This window comes from Struthio camelus, chromosome 2, assembly GCF_040807025.1.
Source record: "Struthio camelus isolate bStrCam1 chromosome 2, bStrCam1.hap1, whole genome shotgun sequence".
In the NCBI taxonomy this organism is placed as follows: domain Eukaryota; kingdom Metazoa; phylum Chordata; class Aves; order Struthioniformes; family Struthionidae; genus Struthio; species Struthio camelus.
The window spans coordinates 94066690-94090896 of record NC_090943.1 but is presented as its reverse complement, the minus strand read 5'-3'; the positions used below and the strand labels follow the sequence as shown (position 1 = coordinate 94090896).

At 36.2% G+C, this 24207-nt stretch overlaps 1 protein-coding gene across 4 annotated transcripts in view; it reads right to left on the bottom strand.

Moving 5' to 3' along the window:
* CTDP1 (CTD phosphatase subunit 1) overlaps window positions 1–24207 on the bottom strand; it is a 148955-nt gene that overhangs the window by 35434 nt on the left and 89314 nt on the right. For all 4 annotated transcript variants that reach the window (XM_068931611.1, XM_068931607.1, XM_068931609.1 and 1 more), the window contains exon 12: window positions 9952–10139. In XM_068931611.1, coding sequence (XP_068787712.1) covers window positions 9952–10139 — 188 coding nt within the window. The remainder of the gene's footprint in view (window positions 1–9951; window positions 10140–24207) is intronic.

Sequence of the window (24207 nt, the reverse complement as noted above, 5' to 3'; positions counted from 1 at the left end):
CCCAGAGCCCTCTTCCTTATTAGAGTCTTCATCAAAATCACTTTCACATAGGAGTGACATTAAAACTCTGCAGAGCAGCCTGCTCATGTGAAAACAGCCAAGATGTGCTGCCAAGTGGAACACTTGTCTGTAGAAGCTGATCCTGGCTTTCAGTCTGGAGTGCTTCACCATTGCGTCTCAAAAAAACTAACTGAAGCTGCAATAATTTTTAATTGCTTCTGTACACTACATACCAGAAGTCTGTTTACTTCCAAACTGTTAGAAATGCAAGGGAATTCAGTCTTTGACACGTACTCTTAGCGTCTTATAAGTAGAGATCTACATCTTATATTAGGATTAATTTGCACCTCCAGGTAATGGAACAAAATTTTCAATTTGGACATTAAATTCAATACATTATTTTGGGGAAAAGTGGGGTTGTGGAATTTAAAATTCTTGATACCCCAAAATACAACTCTTGAACAGTCACTTAAATTCTTATCTTGACAAAAGCACTGTTCACTTTTGAAGCATACCAATTACCTATCGCATTACCAGCATCGGTTAAGATTTCGATCAGAAAAGAAAGTACCTGCGATACACTTGCAAAACTTCTCAGTGACAATTTTCTGTTACAAAAAACAAGCATCAGCTCCTTTATCTTATTCCCTGAAGTTTATTTTCTCCTCCCAAATGATGAAGTCTTTGTATGTGCTTACATTAAATTTGTAAGAAATTCGACTACGCACGGTAAGGATTACAGCGACAAATTTGGGCTGTTCTTTGTGAAACTCACACAAACTTTTCACAACAGCTTGAAATTCCAGAAGTGTAACAATCAATAAAATTGGAGCCCTCATATCTACGTTGAGCTTCTTTTAATTGCTAGAGCAGTACGTTCAAGCTGCCAAATGCCACCTATCACTGCAAATACTTAAAGGGAATCAGCTTTTTCCACAATCGGGAGAGGAGGAGGTTGCCTGTCATAGATCTTAAATTTTGTAGAGTTTAGGACTGTTTTTTCCCCCTCAGCATTATTATTCACCATCTTCAAAGGCGGAGTGGGTTTCATCCTTCAGTGAGGAAATCTAATGAAACTCACTAAAATGGATTAGTGATACTGTGCCTTGTAACATCCAAGCAGGAAACCAGCATTTATTTACTAAATTATAGCACAGAACAATAATGAGCTGTTGCTTCTATCAAACACATTTTGCTGGACTGTGGATTCATGATCTCACTATGAATATAAATAAATGGGCTATAATTCCTTCTGAAGTTTTCTAGCGCTCTTAATTCCATGCAGAGATCTTAAATTGTTCGAACAAGCTGCAAGATTCAGTCCAATTTACTACCACTTAACTGAAATGCTCCTTCTGCAATCTGAAAACAGATGTAGCAAGTTTTGAGGGAAAATAGGCTGTAAAATGAGACATTTTTCTGTGTAATCCTACAGCCATTGACAGGGCAGGTCCCCAGCCAGAAACACAGTGCAGTTTCAGAAACAGGCTGATACTGCAGTTTGAGCCAATTCCAATACTTAACTCCAGTTCTTAAAGAGGGAGATCTGCACTGGAGACTTACAAGAGGATCTCTGTATAGTGACTAGCGTAAACTCTATTCCTCAAGAAACTGAAGTAATTCAGAATAGCCATACACCATCCCTTTTCATTTTGCAATTACTAGTCATTAAATGGCTCTTTAAATAAAATCATCTTAAAGTATAAGGAGTTAATGAAAGATTTAGTTCTTAAAATTAACTCCAAAAAGTGTGTTTTCTGGAACTGTCTAGTGAGATCTTACAGAGAGATTCTTTTATTAGACAGTCTGCTTGATCATCCAGTCATCCATGCTGCTACAGCAAGCGATATAGGAGGCAAAAAAGGGTGGCTTTAAACCACCAATATTTTTAAATGGAGATCTTCAGGTTTTCCATATTGTAAAGATTACATCAATAGTTTACTCACATTGTTTAGAGAAGAATTCTGGAAGAGTATACAGTGTCATAAAACCAAGACTTTAGTAAGGAAACAAAGCAAAGAGTTACCTAAATTAGAAAACAGAGCATCAACATTTTCTAAAAACAATTCTAATGACAAAGTTCATCGGTTCCAAATGTATTAGAGAATTGGCATAATGCTCCAAATCTTGTTGAAAGTACCCTTACTACCAAACAGCACATCTCAAATATGGTTGAAAAAAGAAAAAATTAGAAATCCAAACATTTTTCCAAAAATTTTCAGATGACTATGAATGACCAACGTAAGGCAGACAGTTTGAGGAGAGGGCAGTGTTAAACTGTAAAAACTTAAGTCCCGAGATTCTTGAAGCTAAGTGTCTCAAGTTTAGGAACTGGAAGAAAAGTTGCAAGAAAGGTAAGTATACTGGTTCAATTAGAAGGAGAAGTGTCATAAACAAAACTATGCACAGAAGTTTGGAGCACAGTGTTTTTTGGCAGCAAGAAAGAAAGTAAAGCTGTGATTTCAATCTTCTACCAGAGCAGCTGTTGAAAGGGAGTGCTGCTGGATTTGAAAGGAAAGAAAACACTTTATAGAACTGAAGACATTCTTAAGGGCGAAAAACACTAAGGTTCCTTTTAGAAATCTAGTAAACAGGTACAGAAAAAGATAACAGAGATTTTTGTGAGATTCTGAGTTCAGTCTTCCTTGCTTATGAAACTAGCAAGTCCTTATTAGGGATAACTGAAGTTTTAGCTCACATCACTAATCATCCTACACAGCAGTACTTTTAATTAAACCATCATTCTTACTCTTTTAGACAACAAAGAATAGACAGAGTGACAAAATCTATTTTGGAAGAACTCTAAGGATAGCTTTAATATGCAGACTGTTTCTGATCACGTAGCCCAAATGAACAGAATACTTTGCTACAGAGTGGTAGCTATCTGAAGTATTTCAGAAAGCCTCCAGTCTTTGAAACTCTGCACAGAACAAAACCTTGAAGTTTGGCTAAACTAAAGCAAAGTAAGTTAAAAGGCTTCCTCCTTGAATTTAATAAAAAAAGTGCATCAGAAGCTGACAATTTGTATGAACAAAAGCAGAAGGCATTTCAGATGTTTTGAAAATAACCTTAAGACCAAGATTAGTGTTTCATACACAGCTCTTACCATTTGTTTATAAAAAGTCAGTATATCTCCATTAGTCATAATTATCATTTAGTCCGGATTGATGCAAAAATTATCAGTAAAATTATTTTGTTAAAGGAAACATTTTACTGAGTCATTTTGTGAAAAAAGTTTAAATTCTGCAAGGAAAGTTGCATTGTTAACAGATTTAATATTACTGCTAGTTATTAGATTTCTCCTCATTAGTTATTCAGAGGATAATTTTCCTTCTGAAGCTGAAACACAGGTCTTAACACACAAACTTTTGACTTTTCCATACCAAATAGTAAGAAATTCTCCGGAGTAACAGTTAACCCTTATATCAGATTTACACAAGCTGACATGACTATAAAACTGGAATTAAACACTGTAAAAGCAACAGCTCCAGTACTGTGAATTGACAGCACTCAGAAAAACGTATATTAAAAACTCATACTGGACTTCAATGAATGTATGAACCGTCTGATGCAAATGAAGTCTAACTAAACTGTTTAACGATAGATACAGACAGAAATATAGTTTATGAGCATACTTCCAATAACTACTATAGTTGTTAACCATAACCTTTCACGACTGTAAAAATGCACTCAAACACTTCATTGACGCAATCATGTTTGGAACCTCCGTCTTTCACCACTTTTCACCACTTCTCACCCTGAGGGGACCATTTCTCATGTTGGTGGCCAACCTTTGTACAAAAGCAATCCCCTATCTCAAAAAACAAACAAAAAATACCTACAAACAACAACAACAAAAAATCCCCCAAAACACAGGCTAAAATAACCCTTTACCAAATGGAAAACCGTGAAAGTCCATCAACATCCTCTGAACTGAGCTTCGGCAGTGGAGTGACGCAAGAACAGCAAGCTACCTCAGATTCTCTGTGCTTAAGGAGAGCCCCCACGTGCTAGCCTGGGAATCTTTCATGAGTTAAAAACCCACACAGTCTTTCCCTTTAAGAAGCAGCAGCCGCTCCTTTGCTTCCCATTAACTTCATGCACTATAACAAGCTCTTAAGCGTATTACAAACCTCAGATCTCCTAGGAAGACTCACCACACCATAGCTACTTTAAACAGCAAACTGAATACTGTTGCAGCAGCCTAATCAACAATTATTTAAAAAGACAACATATGGATTCTAAGAAAACTAGTGTTACAGCATAGGGAAATGAACTTTTTTTTTTTTTTTTTTTTTTTTTTAATTTCAGTGTCACTCCTGGGCTTATTTCCCATTGTTTGAGGTGCTCTGTGCTTGGATTGTAATTGCAGGCACAACTGAAGAATGTAAAGAGATGCCAGACACAACGGTGTTCAGAGTGCTGTGGCATGAGCTATCCCTTCAAGGATCTGAACGTTATCATCACACGCTTTCCATCAAGGATTAGCATCTTGACTGCAAAGCCTGCACATGAACACATTAACGCAGAAGCGGAAGGGATCATGCGAACTATCAAGTTCAGCATCTCACATGAACACAAGTATTCTGAAAGTAAACTGATATTATGTGGTTTTTTTCTACTAACTCCCACTCACTCCTTAACTCTTCCAACACCTTAACAGAAATGGCATATAATACAAGACCGCATGCCACAGCTATACGCTATGCCACTAGAAGACAGCTAGAAAGACAGAGCATCTCAAATTCCTGTTTTGCTGCCCAAATTCCTTTAACATTTCAATCTACTAAATGAAGTGCACCTGATTGCCTAGCTTCAGTAATGAAATTGAAGAGCACTGAGAAGCATTTTATTAGTTGTTTTCAAAGTCCGTTCCGCATCAAGAGAAAGGCAAGTCTCAGAAAAGACATACTTAAACTAACATACAGGGCTCCACTAGAAATTTTCAGGGTCTACAAATTGAAAGAGGCTAAAAAAACACTTTTCTACATAATATTTGGCTGATTTTCTCATCAGCATTACATGTCTCAAGCTCCTGTCCATCCTTCTACTGAATGTATTATTTTGAGACCTCATAGCCACCTGATATTTTCCTCTTCCTGCATACAAAGACCATTATTGAAACATACTAACATGGAATATATTTAATTCGTATTATTGTGCCAACTACTTCACAATATGCAAATTTAAACATATATGGGGAATATGTGCATTGAAAATATATGTGTTCGCTGTCACTCAAGTCTCATTGGAGACAAGAGACAAACCAAAATGCGCTTGAAAAATGAAGTAAAGTTTAAATTGTCAGTGCAGTTAAGGCTTCAAATATCTCAACTAATTATAAATTTCTTGTTGATAGAATACATATATACTCTGCAATGGAAGCTAAACAGTCAGTTGTTTCTCCTACAAACTACATTTGTACTCTCTCTTTAAAAGCCTTTTCATATTATGCACCTTGAATCATTGTTAACACTTACTAAAACCACCTAGGCATTTCCATAATTTAGAACTCCTAATCCGTAACTTATTGAAACACGTTTCATGTACGACCTGTTTCAACCACCCTACGTGCCATTTTCATTCCAACTAGAAGATTTTAGTAGACTCACGTGAGGCTCGTTCCAGCTGAAGTTAGGTTCCTATTTGCTTCAACAAGAGCTGGATCAAACCTCTAACAGCAACTCTTCTATTTAAAAAAATTAGATAAGCAGCAACTCGGAAAACTATAATCCACACAAAAAAAATCAAGAATATTTATGAATATAGACTGGTTTACCTCATTTAGCACTGCTAAATAAATGTAAGCTGCAAATGCATTTTATTATTATGCAGGTCATGATCATGACAGGCTGATCAAACGTGAATAGTATAAACAACTTTTTTTAATTGACTGATTTCTACTCCATCTTTTTATGATAAGATGCTCATATTAATTGCTTGGTCTATGCAATATCCTTTTAGCATAACATTTGTGTGATAGCCACCAGCATTCTACTAAATTGCATAATAAGCTAGGATTTTAAAACAACTCTATGCTGCCAAAATGTAACATAACTGCCTGGTACGTCCCAGCAGTCATAAAAGTAAAGGACATACGAAAGGCGCTACATTTCTTTTTCTGAAAAAGAGCTATTAGAATTTCTCAACGATTATTTTTATCCATCCATGAGAACTTCCATGAGAAGTGGCAGCACAAAGGGAAGTAATCAAGGTACTCTGTAGATTTCCAAAAGTGAAGCTGAGCATTAAACAGAAATGCTAGATTTCTATCATACAAATGGCATGATTTCAATGCCAATAAACACAGAATAGCTGCCCTTGATGGATTTGATAGTATAAACTTGCTTCCCAAAGAAGTTTTATGGAGAAAATATTTTATATGCCTTATTTCTCAGGTCATAAAAAACATGCTACAGTTATCTATACTACATTTATTTATTACTCTGCTATATGCACCTCCTTAGTTACTCCACACTGGTATGCAGTGTGACACATCTGTGCTATGTCACATAGCCTAAAGTCACTAGTCCTTTCCGGCAATGAACACCATCACCCCTTGGCACATTAGGAAAGCAGAGGGCTTGCATTCTAAAGGCCAGTTCCAACTATTCTGTAAATCCACCTAGGATGAAATTTTTAAACCATTATTTCACAACTTCCTGATAACCATATTTTAGTTATTAATGCTTCCAGAATACATAAAAAGCAAAACAAAAGATGAACAAGGGGAAGGCAGTCAAAATATGATCCAACACTGATATATTCTGGCTCAGCTCATTCCTAGCAGAGATATATTCTGCAGAGACTATAGGTTTCTGGTAAGCAATGTTCCATTTACACCTTAATAAACGAGCCCCAATTTTATGGTCATTTTCCCTACTAAGAGCAGTAATAATCAGTTTTTCATTATTTAGTGTAAACATCATCTTTAGACACCGGGCAATTTGCCGATACAAATAGCTGATTAATGTTCCAGTCAATATCAGACAGGAGACGACCTCTTTGTCAACAGTAAGATCTATAAGTCATCATACAAACCTTTTAAGCTGAAAAAGTCACGGATTTATTTTAGAAATTAGTCTAAATGTGAATCTTACTACAACAGTTTAATGTCTGCAGCAAGTCATAATTTGTTTGCATTTGTTTCACTAGCCTAGAGTTCAGAGTATAACTAGTCTTTAGAAATGCCAGAATAAATGTAATGTATTGAGGCTACTTCCATACCACCTCAGTTTTTATAAGAAATGAGCTTGCTAGTTCAACTTGTTGTGCGAGTCATTCTAAACAGTCAGAAAAGATATATGGATAATGTCAAATTTTCAGATTTATTGATTAGGAGCATCTTATGTTTTCTATATGCTCATCTTTATGTAGGACTGGTGAAAGTTCGAAATATTTTCAGAAAAAGCTGCTGATCGACACTTCATCTTCACATCTGAACTTGCATTACTGAAGGTGTCATCAAGCTTTCAAAGACGGTATGTGAGACTGTTTTTCTTCACAGTTAAACTTGAGCATGCTAGTAAAAACTTAGTGGAAGGTGAAAGACACTAAGGCTAGATGCTGCCAAGTGCGTGTCTGTGTCCTGCTTCTGTGTGAAGAAGCAGATGCCAGTTCCTTTTGAGTTCAGTACTTGACAAGAGCCAGGAGGCTGTTCTCCTAGCTGATCGCTGTTTGCCTTTCAAGAAAGGCCCATGTGTCATCGCCAGTACCAGTGCTACAGACTGCTGACACAAGCACTCGTGTACTTCATCAGATTTTATTAGTATTAGAGCAGAAATAATTTAAAATTATTAACTACCATTCCATCTCCATTATGCTCATAACATTTCAAAAACTCCAATTTTCAGAAGGAGGACCATCCTGTTGGGACATGTGTGCTTGTATAGCACTTAGCGTTGAGAAATGCGGCCCTCAAACTGCAGCTAATATTCATGATGGAGTGGACTGAGCTCCTGGAGATTTTAATCCTGGTGCTTCATGACTGTGCCTACCTTTCCTCTGTGGTACAGTACACTGCTGGCACACAGAATGTTGATTGATGTTTTCATGGTCAATTTAAAATTTTATACTCAAAATGGAATTAACGTGACAGATGGAAGTTCCTTCCCTCTCGAGCAACATTTCCAGGCTAACATACGCTGGGTCAGTGCTGAACAAGCATTTTTGTGAGTATGTTTTGCAGTACTCCATTCAGCTTCAACCCTGGATGCAATTTAACAAACTGACAGGGAAACTCTTAAAAACCAGAATGGTCAAAAATACAAAAGTTACTTAAGTAGCCTCTCAAAACTTCATTCTAGCAGCAATGCTACTACATATACATGACCTTATATGGCTTCTGAGTGCAAAAGCACTGCCAGCTTACTTGTAAACTCTGCTATATAAAACAAAAGTTCATTGCAAGTGTGCTTGCTCTCTCATCATTGTAAATTGCACGTGGGGAATAGCATTTGGCAATAACTGTCAACAATATTCCTTGGTATCATTTTTGGACACTTGCTTTTCAGAATTTCTTGTGCTTTCTACACATGAATTCATCACAGAACTAGGATAAACTAGCAGCGACATGACACAATGTGTCTTGCTACTTAGAGTGGAATTTTAAAAATATCCATCACTGGATTACCTTTCGTCCTCCAAACCTCGTTTAGGAGGGGACTTTTCTTCTGAGTATTTGGGACGGATTAAATTACCATACCTATCAGACTGGCATTTTTCTAATATGCTCAATGATTAGAAATACTTATGGTAAACTACAGAGTCTGTGCAAGCTTCCCAAGCAGCCCTTTCTCCAACAAATCCTTGACACACAGCAACCCTGCTATTCCAACTGAAATTTCCTCAAGAATATAAGTGTATCAAATTGCATGGTGCCTTTCTCAATTTTTCTTATGCTTTTTTTGTACACTGAAACAGTACTGGTAAACTCATGTTTGGCTCTTATTATGATGAAGCCGATAGCTTTCACTTAGACTGCGATGCTTGCTTCAATCCGTACGCAGATTTCTCCAATTTATCATGCGAGTAGCTCACAGAAGTTAAAATAATGTAGCTAAGTCACTCAAGTGCTACTACTTACTTTCTCCTCCAGTAAGGGAAAGTTATTCATCTGTAATATGAGAACAGTATATTTAATCTGTTGAGCTTAAATCCTTACAACTGAAAGCTGAATCTAGTTAAGAGAGCAGAAAGAAAATAAAAGGTACACCTGAGTCATGTTCGCAGTTTTAGCATTTGGTGGTGCAGGATGACAATGTCAGCAATTCTAATTTAATATTACTATGATCTCCATCTTATACCGTCCTCTACATATCTTTAGATTTAAGAACTATAAAGAAGCTTCAGATTGACAACTATGCCTTAACATTTTAAAAATTTGCACTTATTTTTATCAAGTTCTAGTTTACTAGAAAATTGGTTGATAGTCATTATTCAGTAACTGATGGGTGTGCATTAAATTCATTTTTCCAGAAGAGACTGATAAATTTGTATTTATTTCTAAGAGACTAAAACATAGAACTGTCTAAACATTTACGAATTTCCCACATAAAAGCCTGTCCAACATTCAGGACTAGAAAAACCAGCTCTTCCAAACCGTATTTCAGTTTTATCTCAGTTATGATAAAACTGCAGAAGGCATGGTCCTGCATCCGAATCAGAATCGAGATTACTTTAAAAGAAGCACTGTTTGGCGGTCTATTCCATTCTTACAAAAAGCAGGTGAGAAGCTAGCTCTCAACAGAGATTTATTATGACCATTTCTTTAAATCAATCCCAAAACATCACAGGAGTAAGCACGACATAGTTTCAGCTAGTTACAAAAAAGCTTCCTACATACTGTGGTAACAACTACATAAAGATTACATTCTCAAGAAGTATGCTGAATATTGCAGGAACACAATGAGATATTATTAACACTTCCTTTTACATTGGAAAAAATCATACCTGGGTACACTGCCTGTTAAGCTTCTTTCACTTGATGATGATGACGACGACGACGACGACCCAGGTCTCGGATCTGTCTTTTTTCCTAGAGTCTCTGTTGCATTAACTTGAGGTTTTTCACCTTCCTCTTCAGGCTTTTTTTTTTCACTATCACTTTCATCACTGCCCTCTCCTAAGATGTCATCAACCTGCCAAATAGTGAAGAATCAGTAAGTCCTCTAACAGGCTATTATATATCAATCTTCCATAGTTATCGGATAACCATAAAAAAAAAAAAAAACACCACTTCAACTTCCCTTGACCTTTTCAGTGAAAATTCAAAGTAAAAGAAAATAATAACAAAGAAAATTATATTCAAAATTCAAAAGTAAATGTCTTCAAAGTCTTTTCCGTAACAGTTCCAGAAACATTCTATTCAAAGTAAAAATACTTAGTCTATGCTCAACTTAAGATATACACACAGTCATATATATGATAGAATCACATTTGAAGGTGTTTGGTATTTAATTATAGCAATAGTAAAGCCGTACAAGAAACTACATTATGGAACAAATACTGTCCCTTAAGAAATTGAAAGGACAGACGTTTTACATCATCTCAACATATTCAACCATTTATGCATGGCATATTGAAGTCTCCAGCTAGTGAGTAATCTTATATTTCCAGGTATTCCTGGAAAAAGGCATAGGTTTGAAGAAGTGTTTTCCTAAATAATAAGGTACGAAAGGAACCAAACATAAAGAGAACACTGGTCTAACCAGATTCTGTCTGCTTATGTACTCGTTAGTAAGGTAAATCTATCCAAACATTTGCAGAGTTCATTAAATAATTGTTTGGCCTTTGCTTCTGAGAAGTTACCACAGGATTTCTTATTCCTCTGAAAACATGCTAATTTGCTCTATTAGTTCTGGAGCTGTTGAAACTACCATTAAAAGTAAATCATACTTATGAGCTACACCACTAAGCTTCAAAAGGTTATATTCTCTTTCAGTCAGTATTCAGTCTTCAGAAAGAAACGAAAACATGGGAAAACATAGGTGATGATACCATAGTCTTTTATTTTTTGTGATCGGCGGAGGACATGGAAAGAATGCCAAGCGTGACTATTTCTCTACTGATACTTAAAGATTTCTCCTAAAAGCAGCTGATCTCAACGACAACAAGGGCAGGCAGTAAGGTCACAGCTGCTTAGCTTTCCCACTTCTCAATACTCCTGGCCTCCTTCTCCTAGACCTACGAGGCTCATACTGTCATCATTGACAACAACTCTACACAGAGCTACTAGGAGTCCAAAACAAACGGGTTCCTCAAAAGATTCCAATATCCTCCCGTTGTCCATGTGGTCAAGGCTACGACAAGTTCAGAAGAAAGGAGGATTATTTCCAAATCCTGACAGAGCCATTCTCACCAAAACTCAGTTTTGTTTCCGCTTTGTAGAAAATCTCACTTCCTGCTGCCAGGATCAAAGGCTTTAATAGTCACAGTGTGCGTCCTAGATAAATGACAAAACTCCAAAGTTGAGAAATATCTCACTGTTCTTAGTTCCTACAAACACCATGCCTGCTTCATCAAGAAGAAAAGCTCTGTATATGAACAGAGACTAAAAGATTTTACGCTGCCTGCAACACTGCAACACTGCCTGGCAGGAGTGTAAAGGCTGCTCTCTGCTGCTCCATCTAAGTGCCAAAGGACTATACTTAACCAGTACTCTACTTCAAATAACGTAGAACTGAATGAAAGACTTCCTTCTGAGAAAGGAAACTCGAGGAACAGCTTATGAGCAAGAAGGGAGGGGAAATGGAAAATGTAGGAGGCCATTTTGTTTCAAAGTATACTTGTGACAAAAATTTTTTTGAAGATGTGATTGTTTCAAAGTTCTACAAATCAAGTTTTAAAAACTGGATTTGAAAATACATGTTATCCAATCCTTGTATGGAATAATTTCTGTACAAAATGAAGTAAGTGTAACTTACTAGCTGCTTAGACCTACAATTTAAGCTGGCTTTCCATCAACCTTTGTCTCGGTCTCCTTGTCTTGGACCCTTTTAATTACGTGAAACATTGTTGTCTAATGCCCAGCTCTTTCACTGTGAAAGCTGTAAGGAAACCATAATTAAAAAGGAACCACATATCATTTTAGGGCATCTATACACAGATGATAGTTTCGGGCAGAAACTGTATTATATCAAAAGCACTATGTCAAATTAAAGCACAGGTCTTCCCACAACCAGTTGTCATCAAACATGTGGAAAATAAGAACCACAAAAAAGCATTCCAGGGTCAAAGAGACGGAAAGGACAGGTAGAGACAAGTGAACAGCAAATCTGGTAAAAGTGCATAAAAGTACGCAGGACAGAGATTTTTCCACGTGTATAGAAAATGCAGAAAACCCAAAGTGTTTAAGTACTACAGTTTCTGGTATGGGATAGCAGGAATGCAACAGCTATATGCCTTTTTAACTTATTAAAAGACACCCATTGTAGCTAACCTGCCCAGCACTTGATAGTCAAATGGCAGCAGAAGTTACAGCTAATCATATAGCAACTCTTTCCCAGCAAATTTTATGTTTAAAATTACATTATCTCATTATAAAAGATGTTAGGCTTTCCAAAGGACAGAGTTACAGTGACAGATATTCAATGCTACATGTTTCTCTCACAAACTGAGCTTTTATAATCTTTAAATCTACTTTGTGTGAACAGTTCTGACAGGCTACCAGGCTAGTTATTGCCATGTCTTTTTCTTTCGTTCTGCACAAAGATTACTTTAGTCTCTTGAAGTCTGGAATGTCACTTAAGGTTAGAATGACTAAATTAGCTCTACACATATACGTCCCATTTCTGTGGAAGGCCATTTAAAAGGCAAATATAAAGGAGGTACTAGTGCATAAATATGGCAAATTTGGAAAATGCCATCTCAGTAAATACAGACTGCCCTTATAAACAACTTTCCAAACCACTCCAATTAGAATAGCACTCAAATTATAGATTCTTGCCTAATTATTGACGAAATTGCAAGTTGCGCTGAAAAGATCAGGACTACCATCTCTCTGGCTTCATCAACTTCCAGAATTCTCAAAAGCAATAGAAAACAATTCTTTTCTGAGACAGTGAGATTTAAGCCTTTCATTTGAACAAATCAATAGGAATAAAAAGAATGCACATTAATATTTAGGCAACTTCTATCTATATACAGAGACATGTGTTGCTACCTTTAAATCGCATCTTAAAGAACAGAGGAAACTCGATCTGTTTCTGATCAAGACAGACCAAGACTGATGCACCAACTACAACTTCTGCTCATAAAGTTAGGTTTTAAGTCATTAATACAAATGGAACATTTGTAATAAAACACTTCAGGGGAGAATGCCAGCTAATACCAAACCTTATCAATAAGATACAGCCCAGGGACATTTTTTGTTTAAACACTGCCATAGCAGTATCTTTAAAATACTTTAAGACTTTCATAACTCAGAAAGAATGATTCACACTGAAAAAGAAAAAATGATTCATTCCTTTCATCCCTTGAAGACGACAAATCATTCCATTTAGCAAGGGAATGGAAAGCCTGAAAACTCTTTCAAATACCTGACTACAGCCCTCCCTCCCCGCTCCAAACCTTCAGCAGTCAAAGCTGTTTTATTTCTCATTTAGGAGAAACATAGCATATATTCATGTACACTGAAAGAATATATTCAAACAGCAATGAGATTTTTGGCCTCATATTCCTTAATTATAAGCTGTAAAGTACCTAAGGTTTTGGCTTTTTTAAGCTTTATGCAGCATTACCAAACCAAGTCAGCTGGAAAACATTTTCTCCCTACAAGTTGAGTTTACACATTCAAACTGAATTAAAATTCAGAAAAAATATCCACCTTTTTACAGGCACTGCACTGAGACAGCATTACGGATTTGACATAGAGACATACTACGATGCTTTGCATCTTTCAGAAGAACATATGCATGTGAACTACATGTTTAAAAAACAGTGAAGCTGTGAATAACATTTTAATCCTTGTTTTTAAACTAGCAAGTATTTAAAAATTCAAATTTCAATAGGACTGAGAAACTGAGCGGCTTAAAAAGCAACAGAATAACACATTCAACAACATATACGATCTTCTCTCCAAAAAAATGACAGCCTGCTCTGAATCAATTCTTTACTGAAATTACAAAAATTCTACAAATAGGTCTGATGGGCAGCAAAACAACTTCACTCCAGTTTCGTATGGAAAAAGGCATCCAATTCTTCCCTCAGGTTTCCTAAAGGACTGTTTATATTTTTTTCCCTTAAATAGAGCAATCAGTCGGAGAAACATAGGAAAGAAAATATTGCAGAGAGGACTTCAGGTATGTTTGCTACTGCCACAATTACTTTTCACTGTTAGGAATGGGAACAAAATTGAACTAGTATTGATAGTAAGCAAAGGCAGGAACAAACACACTGCACTTCAGCCTAAAGCCTGTGTCTCCTAAGCAAGTATTGGAGATTGCATTGAATACATTGTATCTTAGGAAGATCTTGCAACTAAACCACGCGAAGAGTTCAGCTGCACTTGTTGGCATTTTTTTTTTTTTTTGGCAGTTGTGAACATAAGTTCATCTAAAAAAAGTTCATCTCATCCTTTGAGATAAGGAATCTCAAACTGTATAACTCCTTGAAATGTAATAGCCTGGGTAGTGCGGAAAAAAGAAGAATCATGAAATGGACACCACATTTTCTCTACATATGCTTAAATATATTGCTAATATCCTGAAATCCTGATTTGCTCAAAACTGTTAATGAGAACCAGAACAGCTCAATATTTAGGGCTGTTCTAGCTTGATGTTTTCCCCTCTACCAAAATGTGTTTTGGGTGTGTCTCCCACATGTTTGAATGACTTGTACGAAACTCATTAAAAAAGCTAGTGTTTTGGACTTGCACGTTACTTCTAAACTACGGAACACAGACTGCCCAAGGCTGCAAATAAACAGCATATATTTCATAAATTATCAAGTAAATATGCAGGAAGAGAACATGCGAGAAAGCGTGCTTTTTAACTATGTCCTCAGCTACTTGTAAAACATCTCAAGTCACATCTGCAATAGAAAGCTGTCACTGGAACACATGCACCTTCCAAAAGCTGCTGACATCCTAATTTTGTCAGAATGAGCACTTTGCTATTTTGCCTTTTCTTTGCTAGAGCAGCAGAGCTTCACAGTGCATTAGCAACAGAGGCAAGAGATGCACTTCTGTGTAAGTCACTGTTTTTCCTGCAGAACTGTTTGGTACGTACCTCTGGGGAATATAGAAAATCTCCCTAGAGGACAGAGAGCTTGCTTTCATAAGCTCCCACAATTCTCCCTTTGAACCTACTTTTTTTTTTTTTTTTTTTTAAATCATTTCCAACATTTCCTTCTGCTTTGTCCTAGAATTTACTCTTTATCACATTGCAGAAACACTGACTGAACCGACCAGCAATCTCACATACGTTTTACATGAAACGTAAAAGAAATCACCGGAGTTTTTCCTGGAACTTCAACGCAACAGTAAAAACGAGGAGCTTAAGAAAGACTGGATGAGAATGGTAATAATGATAATCGCCGTGTAAAACAGCACTTCCAGGCCTGCGAAGTTATCAGTGAATGATGTTATCAGATCACAAATGGGAAAGAACTGATGGTGGCTCCATCTTCCTGGAGTTGTGCGCCAAACTCGTTTTAGCCTTCCAGAAGGGAGATGAAAACAAAGCTGCTCTGACAGTAGCAAAATAAATGAAAATACTACTGCAAAAAGTTAATAACTCCAGATTATTAACTAGTTAGCAGGAATTAATTTCATATCAATAACTCTAAAGAAAGTGTAGTTATCTTCCCATCGCCTAATTACATGAGACCACTAAGCACCACAACACTGCCACACTGGAAGATACAATGCAAGCCCATTGCTTTTCTCGGTGGGGAAGCAACGCTTCTGAATATGCAAACACACCACAAAACTTCCCATAGCCATGTGGGTCACCGGGGATATTTCACTAACAATAGAGAAGGTAAAGATGAGAACTCTTTTTAAAAAGCTCTGTTCTTCAAAAGGTTCAAATAAGGCAATTTCCTGCCCAACCGTGCACATTTGACATAGCATATTATTTGTCTGACAAAGTCTTGCTGTAAGGCATTCAAATGATGGTCTTTTGCTTTCTCAAGCTCCTACAATCATACACCAGACATTTGGGTAAAGTAAGGAAAGGATTATCTAAAGTGGGGCAGAATAAGTTATGTATGTGCATCTGATAGACTGAAAGTTTAAACCCAGGAACAGAAATAAAAAAGCACTCTTGCAAGAACAAGAGCGATAAGCCGTGATAGAATTGATAAAGCACCTACATAAGCTTCATGAGGCAGAAAAGAGTCAACATAGGGTCAGTTAACTTTTGCAGATACTCATTTTCAATTTCAAATCCTTTTGATAAAAATCTTTATTACGTTGATTAGTTTTACACTGAATAGCATAAAACAAGTTTTACTCATATGTAAAGCTTAAAAAACAGATCAGGTTTTGGTTAAAAATCTTTATACAGAAGAGTAGATTTTCTACTATGGTTACTATTTGAACTTTGGGCTGGCCTCTCTTGAAGACAACATGAATCTAATTTTTATATATATTTTAACAAGCAACTGACTTGTGTTACAATTGTATCCTTGATAATAGATATTCAAAGATATTGCTGAATTCAGCAATATGTCCATAATTTGTTGGTTTTTTTTTAATTTCTAATGAAGCCAAGTAGCAAAAAAGTGATATTAGCACAGGCGTAAAGAAAATAAAGCTGTACTTAAAGGCAGTGTTCTACTGATATTCCAAAACCAAACAGAACTCACAGAAAGAACAAAAATATTTAAAATCAAATACATGTATGATTAAAGACAATTGCAGTTATTCATACTGTGAAAAAAGTAGAATGTTTGGGATTTTATTATAAACTTTCAGAACTATCAATTAGTTTCAAAATAAGGAGACTGAAGTGAGGTAGAACTGTACATCTCTCCCTGTCACGATGTACAGATACTCCGCAAAGAGCCAAACCAAGTACATGTCTAAGCACTAGTCTCATATCTTGTTTTCTAAGACAAGAGAAAAACTGTTTCTGTACACTATGTAGTTAACTGTTAACTGTTAACTGTAGTTAACTGTTGCAATTAGTTAGTAGAGAAGTCATTGCATGCTTTAAATCTTCTATGTCTTCCTTCCCATCCCCAGTGACAGACCTAGCAACAACAAACAGGCACAAAACCTGCAAATCTGAGATGATGACATATCCATGCAGATGCAATTCACTGCACAGTAAAATTCTGAGGGAGAAGAAAACCCATCAAAACCAAAAAAACCCACCAACACCACAGGAAGAACTCTGTGATCAGGTCAGAAATTAGAGTGCAATAGAAAGGCAATACAAGACTGTGTACTACCAAACTACAAAAACAAAACAAACCCACTACACATCCTCAGCTTATTTTCTACCACTCTTAAACTGGTTATAGAGTTAACGCAATTATTTCACAAAAATATGCAAGGTAATTAATTCATGGCAGAAAATATACCAGTTGCAAAAAAAAAAAAAAAAAACCCAACACCACACATCTGAAGTATAAATATCAAACCACAATTTCTTTTTAAGGAAAATAAAACAGAAAGCAGGAAAAATGAGAACAAGTCTACCAGAAAGTGAGGAAGATGGTTACAGAAAGAGAAATTGTATCTCTAGATGAGTAAAAGAACCGGATACTGAGGAAGATAATCTGAGAGAGAGACTTTATTTAAAATTATATTGCATAACTTGTAATGAAGCCTATTTTAATTGAGTCAACACATTCTCAAAAAAGGACTGAATATATCTTAGAACATCAATAAAAAAATAAAAAATGTTTAAAGCCAAGAAGAGCTGTAGACTATATATACTAATAAAAGCTGACTCCTACAGTCTGTTTGAGAGCTTAATTTTAACTACTTAAAAGCTAGCAATATCTTTAAATGTCTGAATGATTGCAAATATAAAACATGTCAACAAAACACATTAGAGTGGAGGTTTATTGAAACTAATTTGGTTGTATTCTATCGAGCACTGGGTCATAAATGCATCTCCTCGCCTAAAATAATCAAGTCGGGGTGTTGGGGGAGGAGAAAAAACCCAATGAGAACAGGCTCTGGGTGCTAGTTATGCTTACTCTTCTAGGTAGCTCTTAGCCTTCTGAGTTTTCTAGCAGAAATTGCATGCTGAAAGCACCAGTTATACAAAATACTGAAGCCTGGAGTCTCCCAAAACTAGAATGGAGAAATTGTGCAGCTGCATTCTCAAAAATGAGCACACAGGGTCAGTACATAAAAGGAAAAAAAGTACTCAACCAGAAGGATCTTTCATTTTCAAAGTGAAAAGTGTGCAGTGGCCCAAACAGGTTAAAGTTACCAAACCAAGGCCAAAATCAAGTCAATGCAAAGGGGAAAAAAAAATTGTTAATACTTTTTCTCAAAAGTATCAGAGTGTTAGTATTCTGGCTTTTAAAGTGAGATTATGAAATAAATGGAACTGCATTGTATTTGTACCCTTTCCTCAGAGTTAATACCATTTACTGTAATTATGTATTAAATTTTGTATTTTCTTCATAATTAATATCAGTTACTGTACCTAATTATTCTTGTTCTTTGCTTTTATATTTATACATAAACACAGATCAATTTTTTTGGTTTCTTCCCATAATCCAGCAGGTCACTTTCATATGCTGGAATTCAGATTCCACTTTTCCGCAAAAATAAAATCAACTTCTTCATTAGTAATTAAGGAACCATTAAATCTTTTTACTGTGCTTTTGGAATACTACACTATCTACAAAATAATGAAAACCCCATCCATTCTGCTGCAGAAGAACCAAGTAGCAAGTCCCAGAATAAAAGAGATATTCACTCATATTCATTTAATTCTAGAAACGTTATTTAAAATACATCTTGCTTTTCTCTATATCCTATAATGTATTTTTGAGTCGGAGGTGTTGCCTTTTTCTTCAATGAAGTATTATACATTGATACATTTTTTTTAGTTTAAGCACTGAAAAGATTTTTGAGTTATCTAAGTCACACTCTTACAATGAGAGCAAAAAGGAAATCTGCAACATGTGCTTCCTGTCAATTGTGGTTCTGAACTCTGTTCATCTAAACAATGTTACTGAATTGTATATGGAAAAATTAGCAGGCTCTGGTACAGAGCTACCAGTTCTAGGACAAAAAGCAAATTATATGAAGAAAAAAAGCTCTGAGCTCTTGGCTCTACACTGAGAACAGCTGCTATGCTCAAAATTGAAAAGCAGCAATTTGAAAATATTATGTGGAGTTACTTACAGGAGCTCCCATCGGCAATCACTAGGGACTGGGCTTGGATCACGTACGGAATCAACACTGGCAACAGCAGTCCCCATAGTTAGTTTACAATGCTGCTGTGCAGCATTAGCTGTAAAGCCTGCACTCATTTCAATTGCAACTCTAGGCAATATAGTAAGTTTCTAAAAGACAGGAAATATGGGGGGGGGGGGGAACAAACAAACAAACAAAAACGATAAGCCACCCAACAAGCCACCCAACTGAAAAAAAACAGATAGCTTTTATTAACTTGCCCACTTATCTTTGCAGATGAAAAGGTAAGGTAACTGTGATCACAACCGTACACTTCACTGTGTGTTTTTACCACTGCATTTAATACTTAAACTACCAATGAAATAAAATTTCATATAGAGGTTACATGCTGGTAATGTTATTAAAAGGCTACACTCGGAACTAATAACAATTAGTTAGGATATGGATCCTTGCTTATGCCAGAGTAGGATTCTTGATCAAAAAGACACTTGTAACTTCTGAATATCCTTGAACTTCCAGACTTGCAGGCTATGTCTAGATTTGAATAGAAAACTTGTCAACATTTTGGAGAACTTCAGGACAAATACTCCAAATTGCTAAAGGAATAATTAGCTGAAGTTTTTCCTTGGTAATTAGGGTGCCTAGAGTGCTAACTTAACAATTCTAGGCAGTCCCTATAAAACACTATCAGTATAATGAAATTTCTTTCTTCATTTAAAGCAAAAATGCTCTGACTTTTGGAAAGCGAAAAAAGCCCATTAGTTACTATCAATTTCTGGAGTACAGAATGAATTCTCATTGACCAAAAGTTACTAATTGTAAAATTCACAATGACTTTTTAATTCAAAGTTTCCAAAGAGAAAATGTCTCAAGGGAAATAATACAACAGCTTCTCCAAAGCTTTTCTGAGACAGTGACACGACTGCAGTCTGAAAGTGGAAGCCTTCATCTGATTATGAAGCCCATACCTTTAATCTTGCTCTCTTTTATTCTATTTTCAAAAGAAAGCCCTTGGCAAAAGATCATTAAATAGCAATAATCCTGTAAATCTATATTGAGATTTCTTCTTTAAATGGTGAAGTCCTTGAATAAAATCAAAATGACTACAATACATTTGGCTGGAATAATTAACTGCCTGTGCCTACACAATATTCTTGTGCAGGATCACTGAGGAACAGACACAGTATTTCAGCTCTGTCCTGACTGCGCAGGATCTTCTGACCGTGAGGGGAAGGCTAGTCTGAGGCTACCAAAGGCAGCAGGGGTAGAGCTTTCCATTTCTTCCATTGCACCGTTTCTAAAACAATGATTCTATAACAGAAATAAGAAATTTCTGGCTTCTACATGCAATGATTCTTCAGTTTAGATTGCTGAGAAAATCCTTCTTGAAATGCCGGAAAGTCTCCAACAGCATGAATTAAAGGCCAATGAATAACGGGATGATCTACAGCTACACTTAAAAGAACATGTGCTTAGTCTGTTACTGACCATTACTTATTATGAAAAGCTCGGGCTCTCAGGTAATAAAACCTAAACAACAGCAGCAAACAACCCTTCCACCCTCCAAGCATTAGGATGAAGTTTTGGGTCATCAAGTTCTTCGAAGAGGACCAGCCTCTCACTAGGACATACCAGGAACGCTGCCTCCTTAGTAAAATTGCTCCTTTCTCCTGGACCGTATGGCTTAGTCTTGCGACACTACTTTTGTCGTTTGCCTGTTATTACTTTATCCAGTGACTAGATTACTTTGATGTACAGTGCAACGCTTCCATTACTAGCTGCAAGACCTTAAATAGAAAAAAGTACTTTCAGCCCATTTTAGGCCTAGGTTTCTACACACCTCAGTGCCTGTTCCCAATAATTTGGGGTCCGTTACCTCATTTCAACCAAACTTAAACATAGTAATTTCTTCCAAGTTTCATAGATACAAGCAATCCAGTAGGGAAAAGACTATAACTAGAGTTTAGGCTGCAGCTTGAACTCCAATTCTTATTGGCAGCAGAGAATCCACTCAGTTTGACATCAGGAAAAAATCTCTCCAAATACAGTAGCTAATCTGGTAATTTTAAAGTTATTCTTTATCTTATTTTTCTTCTGTTTACGAAAATTTAATTTTGCATTTTTTGCCTCAATGAAACAAACAGCTTTTTATGAATATTCTCACCAACTGAATGTTTGGAAACGGTTATCTGAGACTCAGAAGATTATTACCCATGTCTTCAGAAAAAAAAAAGAAAAAAAAAGTTGATGAGTTTATTAAGAAGCTTTCTTTGAGAGATGATAGCACGACTTAAGTGTGTGAATGTTTAAATAAGACACAGAAAGTCTGCATTGGGAGACCAAGGCTAAGTTTAAGTCATTTTGAAACAAATCATTGTCTTCTGTGAAGATGTCACTAGAAGGATAAATTGTCAGAAGAAGATTAAGACGCCCCTTAGTACATGAAATTTCAGAGATCATGTATGATATAACTCAGTTCATTTCTTCTGAGTAACCTTTGAAGAACTTGTCTCATGTTCTGCTGCAGCAGAATTTCAGGGCATAAAGAACATTCTTTCTTTCTTTGGCACTAAAGCATTTTTTTTCCCTTTTCAAAATCCTTACTTGATTTTAGATTCATGTAATGCATTTATTCATGTGGTTCAATACCCCTCTGTCTCAAACATTTCAATTCCAGATTTTACCATGCTCTATCACAACTACCACTGGTTCATCTGAACAGGTTATCAAAAAAAAAAAAAAAAAAAAAAGCAGAAAACCCCCCAAAACTAGTATCATTTTACACACATATATATATAAATATATATATATATAGATATTATATGCCTTCTGAAAGATTTAAAAATGCTGTACACTCCTTAAGAAATGCTATCAAATCTTTTATAAGCTTTCATGAGATTTCTTTCATGTGTAATTAATTTAGAGATAAAATCATCTCTCTTGTCTTGGATCACTAAATTTAAATTAAAAGGCATACTGCTGAAAGAGTCGGTGAAATGAAAACTGGTCAGAGAAAAGACTTGACATTTTTATACACCCAATCACCAATTGCATATTATTCAGTATCAGCTTCCCAACTGAAAAATCATAGGATTTGACTATTAAATGTGCACAGTACTCGGCAAGTTTGAAGGAAGTGGAAGCCATTTGAGTGTCCACCATTTCTGTTAATAGAAAATGCAGGATTCATAGTTTGCTATTTCAATTACCCCACTTGTAATAAAACAAACAAACAAAAACCTATACACACCTTGTAGGGCATCTGAGAGTTTATTAGTTTGAAAGCACTTAGAATCACAGAATAATTTAGGTTGGAAGGGACCTCTGAAGGTTCAACTCCCCGTTCAACTCCCTGCTTGAAGTAGGTCCCATTAGATCAGGTTGCTCAGGGCCTGGTCCAGGTGAGTTCTGAGCATCTCCAACTATGGAGATCCACAACCACTCTGGGCAAGCTGTTCTAAAGTTTGATCAACCTCATGGTGAAGTTTTTCCCTATATATGGTTAAATAATCCATGCTGCAATTTATGATCATTGTCTCCTCTCCTGTCATCGTGCACCTTTGGGAAGAGTCTGGCTCTGTCTTCTCTATACCCTCCTATCCATGTAGTTGTAGGCCACAATAAGAACTGAACTCTCATCACCATCGTTAGAGAAGAAAAGATTGCAAGGGTAAGACAGGAAGAGATCTAGAAAAGGTCACCCGATCCTTTCTCTCTTCCTTTCCCTGAAATAACAGATATATACCCTCCCTGAAAATGCTCTCTGAACTATTCTACAAGTCCAGTAAAGAAGATCTTACAACTTCACCAGATAGTATGTTCTGATGCTTAAAAATATTTACATGTATTTACCCCTAAAGATGGACAAGTAGTATTTTCTGCCTATATAGTTTAATTTTAAAAAGGTCTAGGCAGTCCTAAGTTCACATTTCTCTTCCTTTCAGGTTAATGTGCTTATTTTTTGCTCATCAGTTGTTGTCTATGGTATAAGACACAAGTATCAAAACATTTTTTCAATGTATAATCATAACAGTTATAAGAATGTTATCCTGCATTCAGAAGTCTCATGAATTTGCCTTGTGATCCAGTAAAGATAGTTTAAAAAACAGACACGTATGGCTGGAGAAGTAAAAGAATCACACTAAAGTCATACAATTTTTACATAAATGGAGTATCTGAACCACCATCATCTAGTCAGAGATGTATTCTTCAACTTTGTCATCTAGAAGTCTCTATTAATAAAATCAAGATTACATCTAGGCACTCCAGCTACACTATAAGGACAGCATTTAAATGGTACCAAGTGTAACCACCACAGTTTTTGCCTCGAACAATACAGTATCTCTGTGACGGATGGAATACAAGTGAATGACAATAGGTAATCACTCATTAAAGCTCTGGGAATAATTTTTTTCATATACACTTCAGTATTCCCAGGGCAATTAGGCTAATTGGTTAGCAAGACAAACTACTGTCTATGGAGTCTGTATAGATTTACTGCTCTTCTGCAAAACCGAAATATACTTAATTTGTTTATCTTCAGCACACTATATAAATCATTCCTCTTACAATAAGATTGCTTTTTTCCTCTGTTGATGCAGTTAATACTAAAGGATGCAAACTTTTTGTACACTTGGCTGTGCTTGAAGGAAAGTTTTCCAAAAACCACATAAGCCTTCCTCCTTCTGCCTCAATGTCCTCTCATACACACTTTTATTTCTGAAATAGTTTCATTCTATATGGAAGTTTCCACTATGCATCTGTAAGTCTGCAAATATTTCTTCTGAATGCATCCCACACAACAGTGTTTACACTGGCGCTTTAAAGCGCTCTGAAAATATCTAGAAGCCCCTCAGAACCTGACAATACGATTCCTA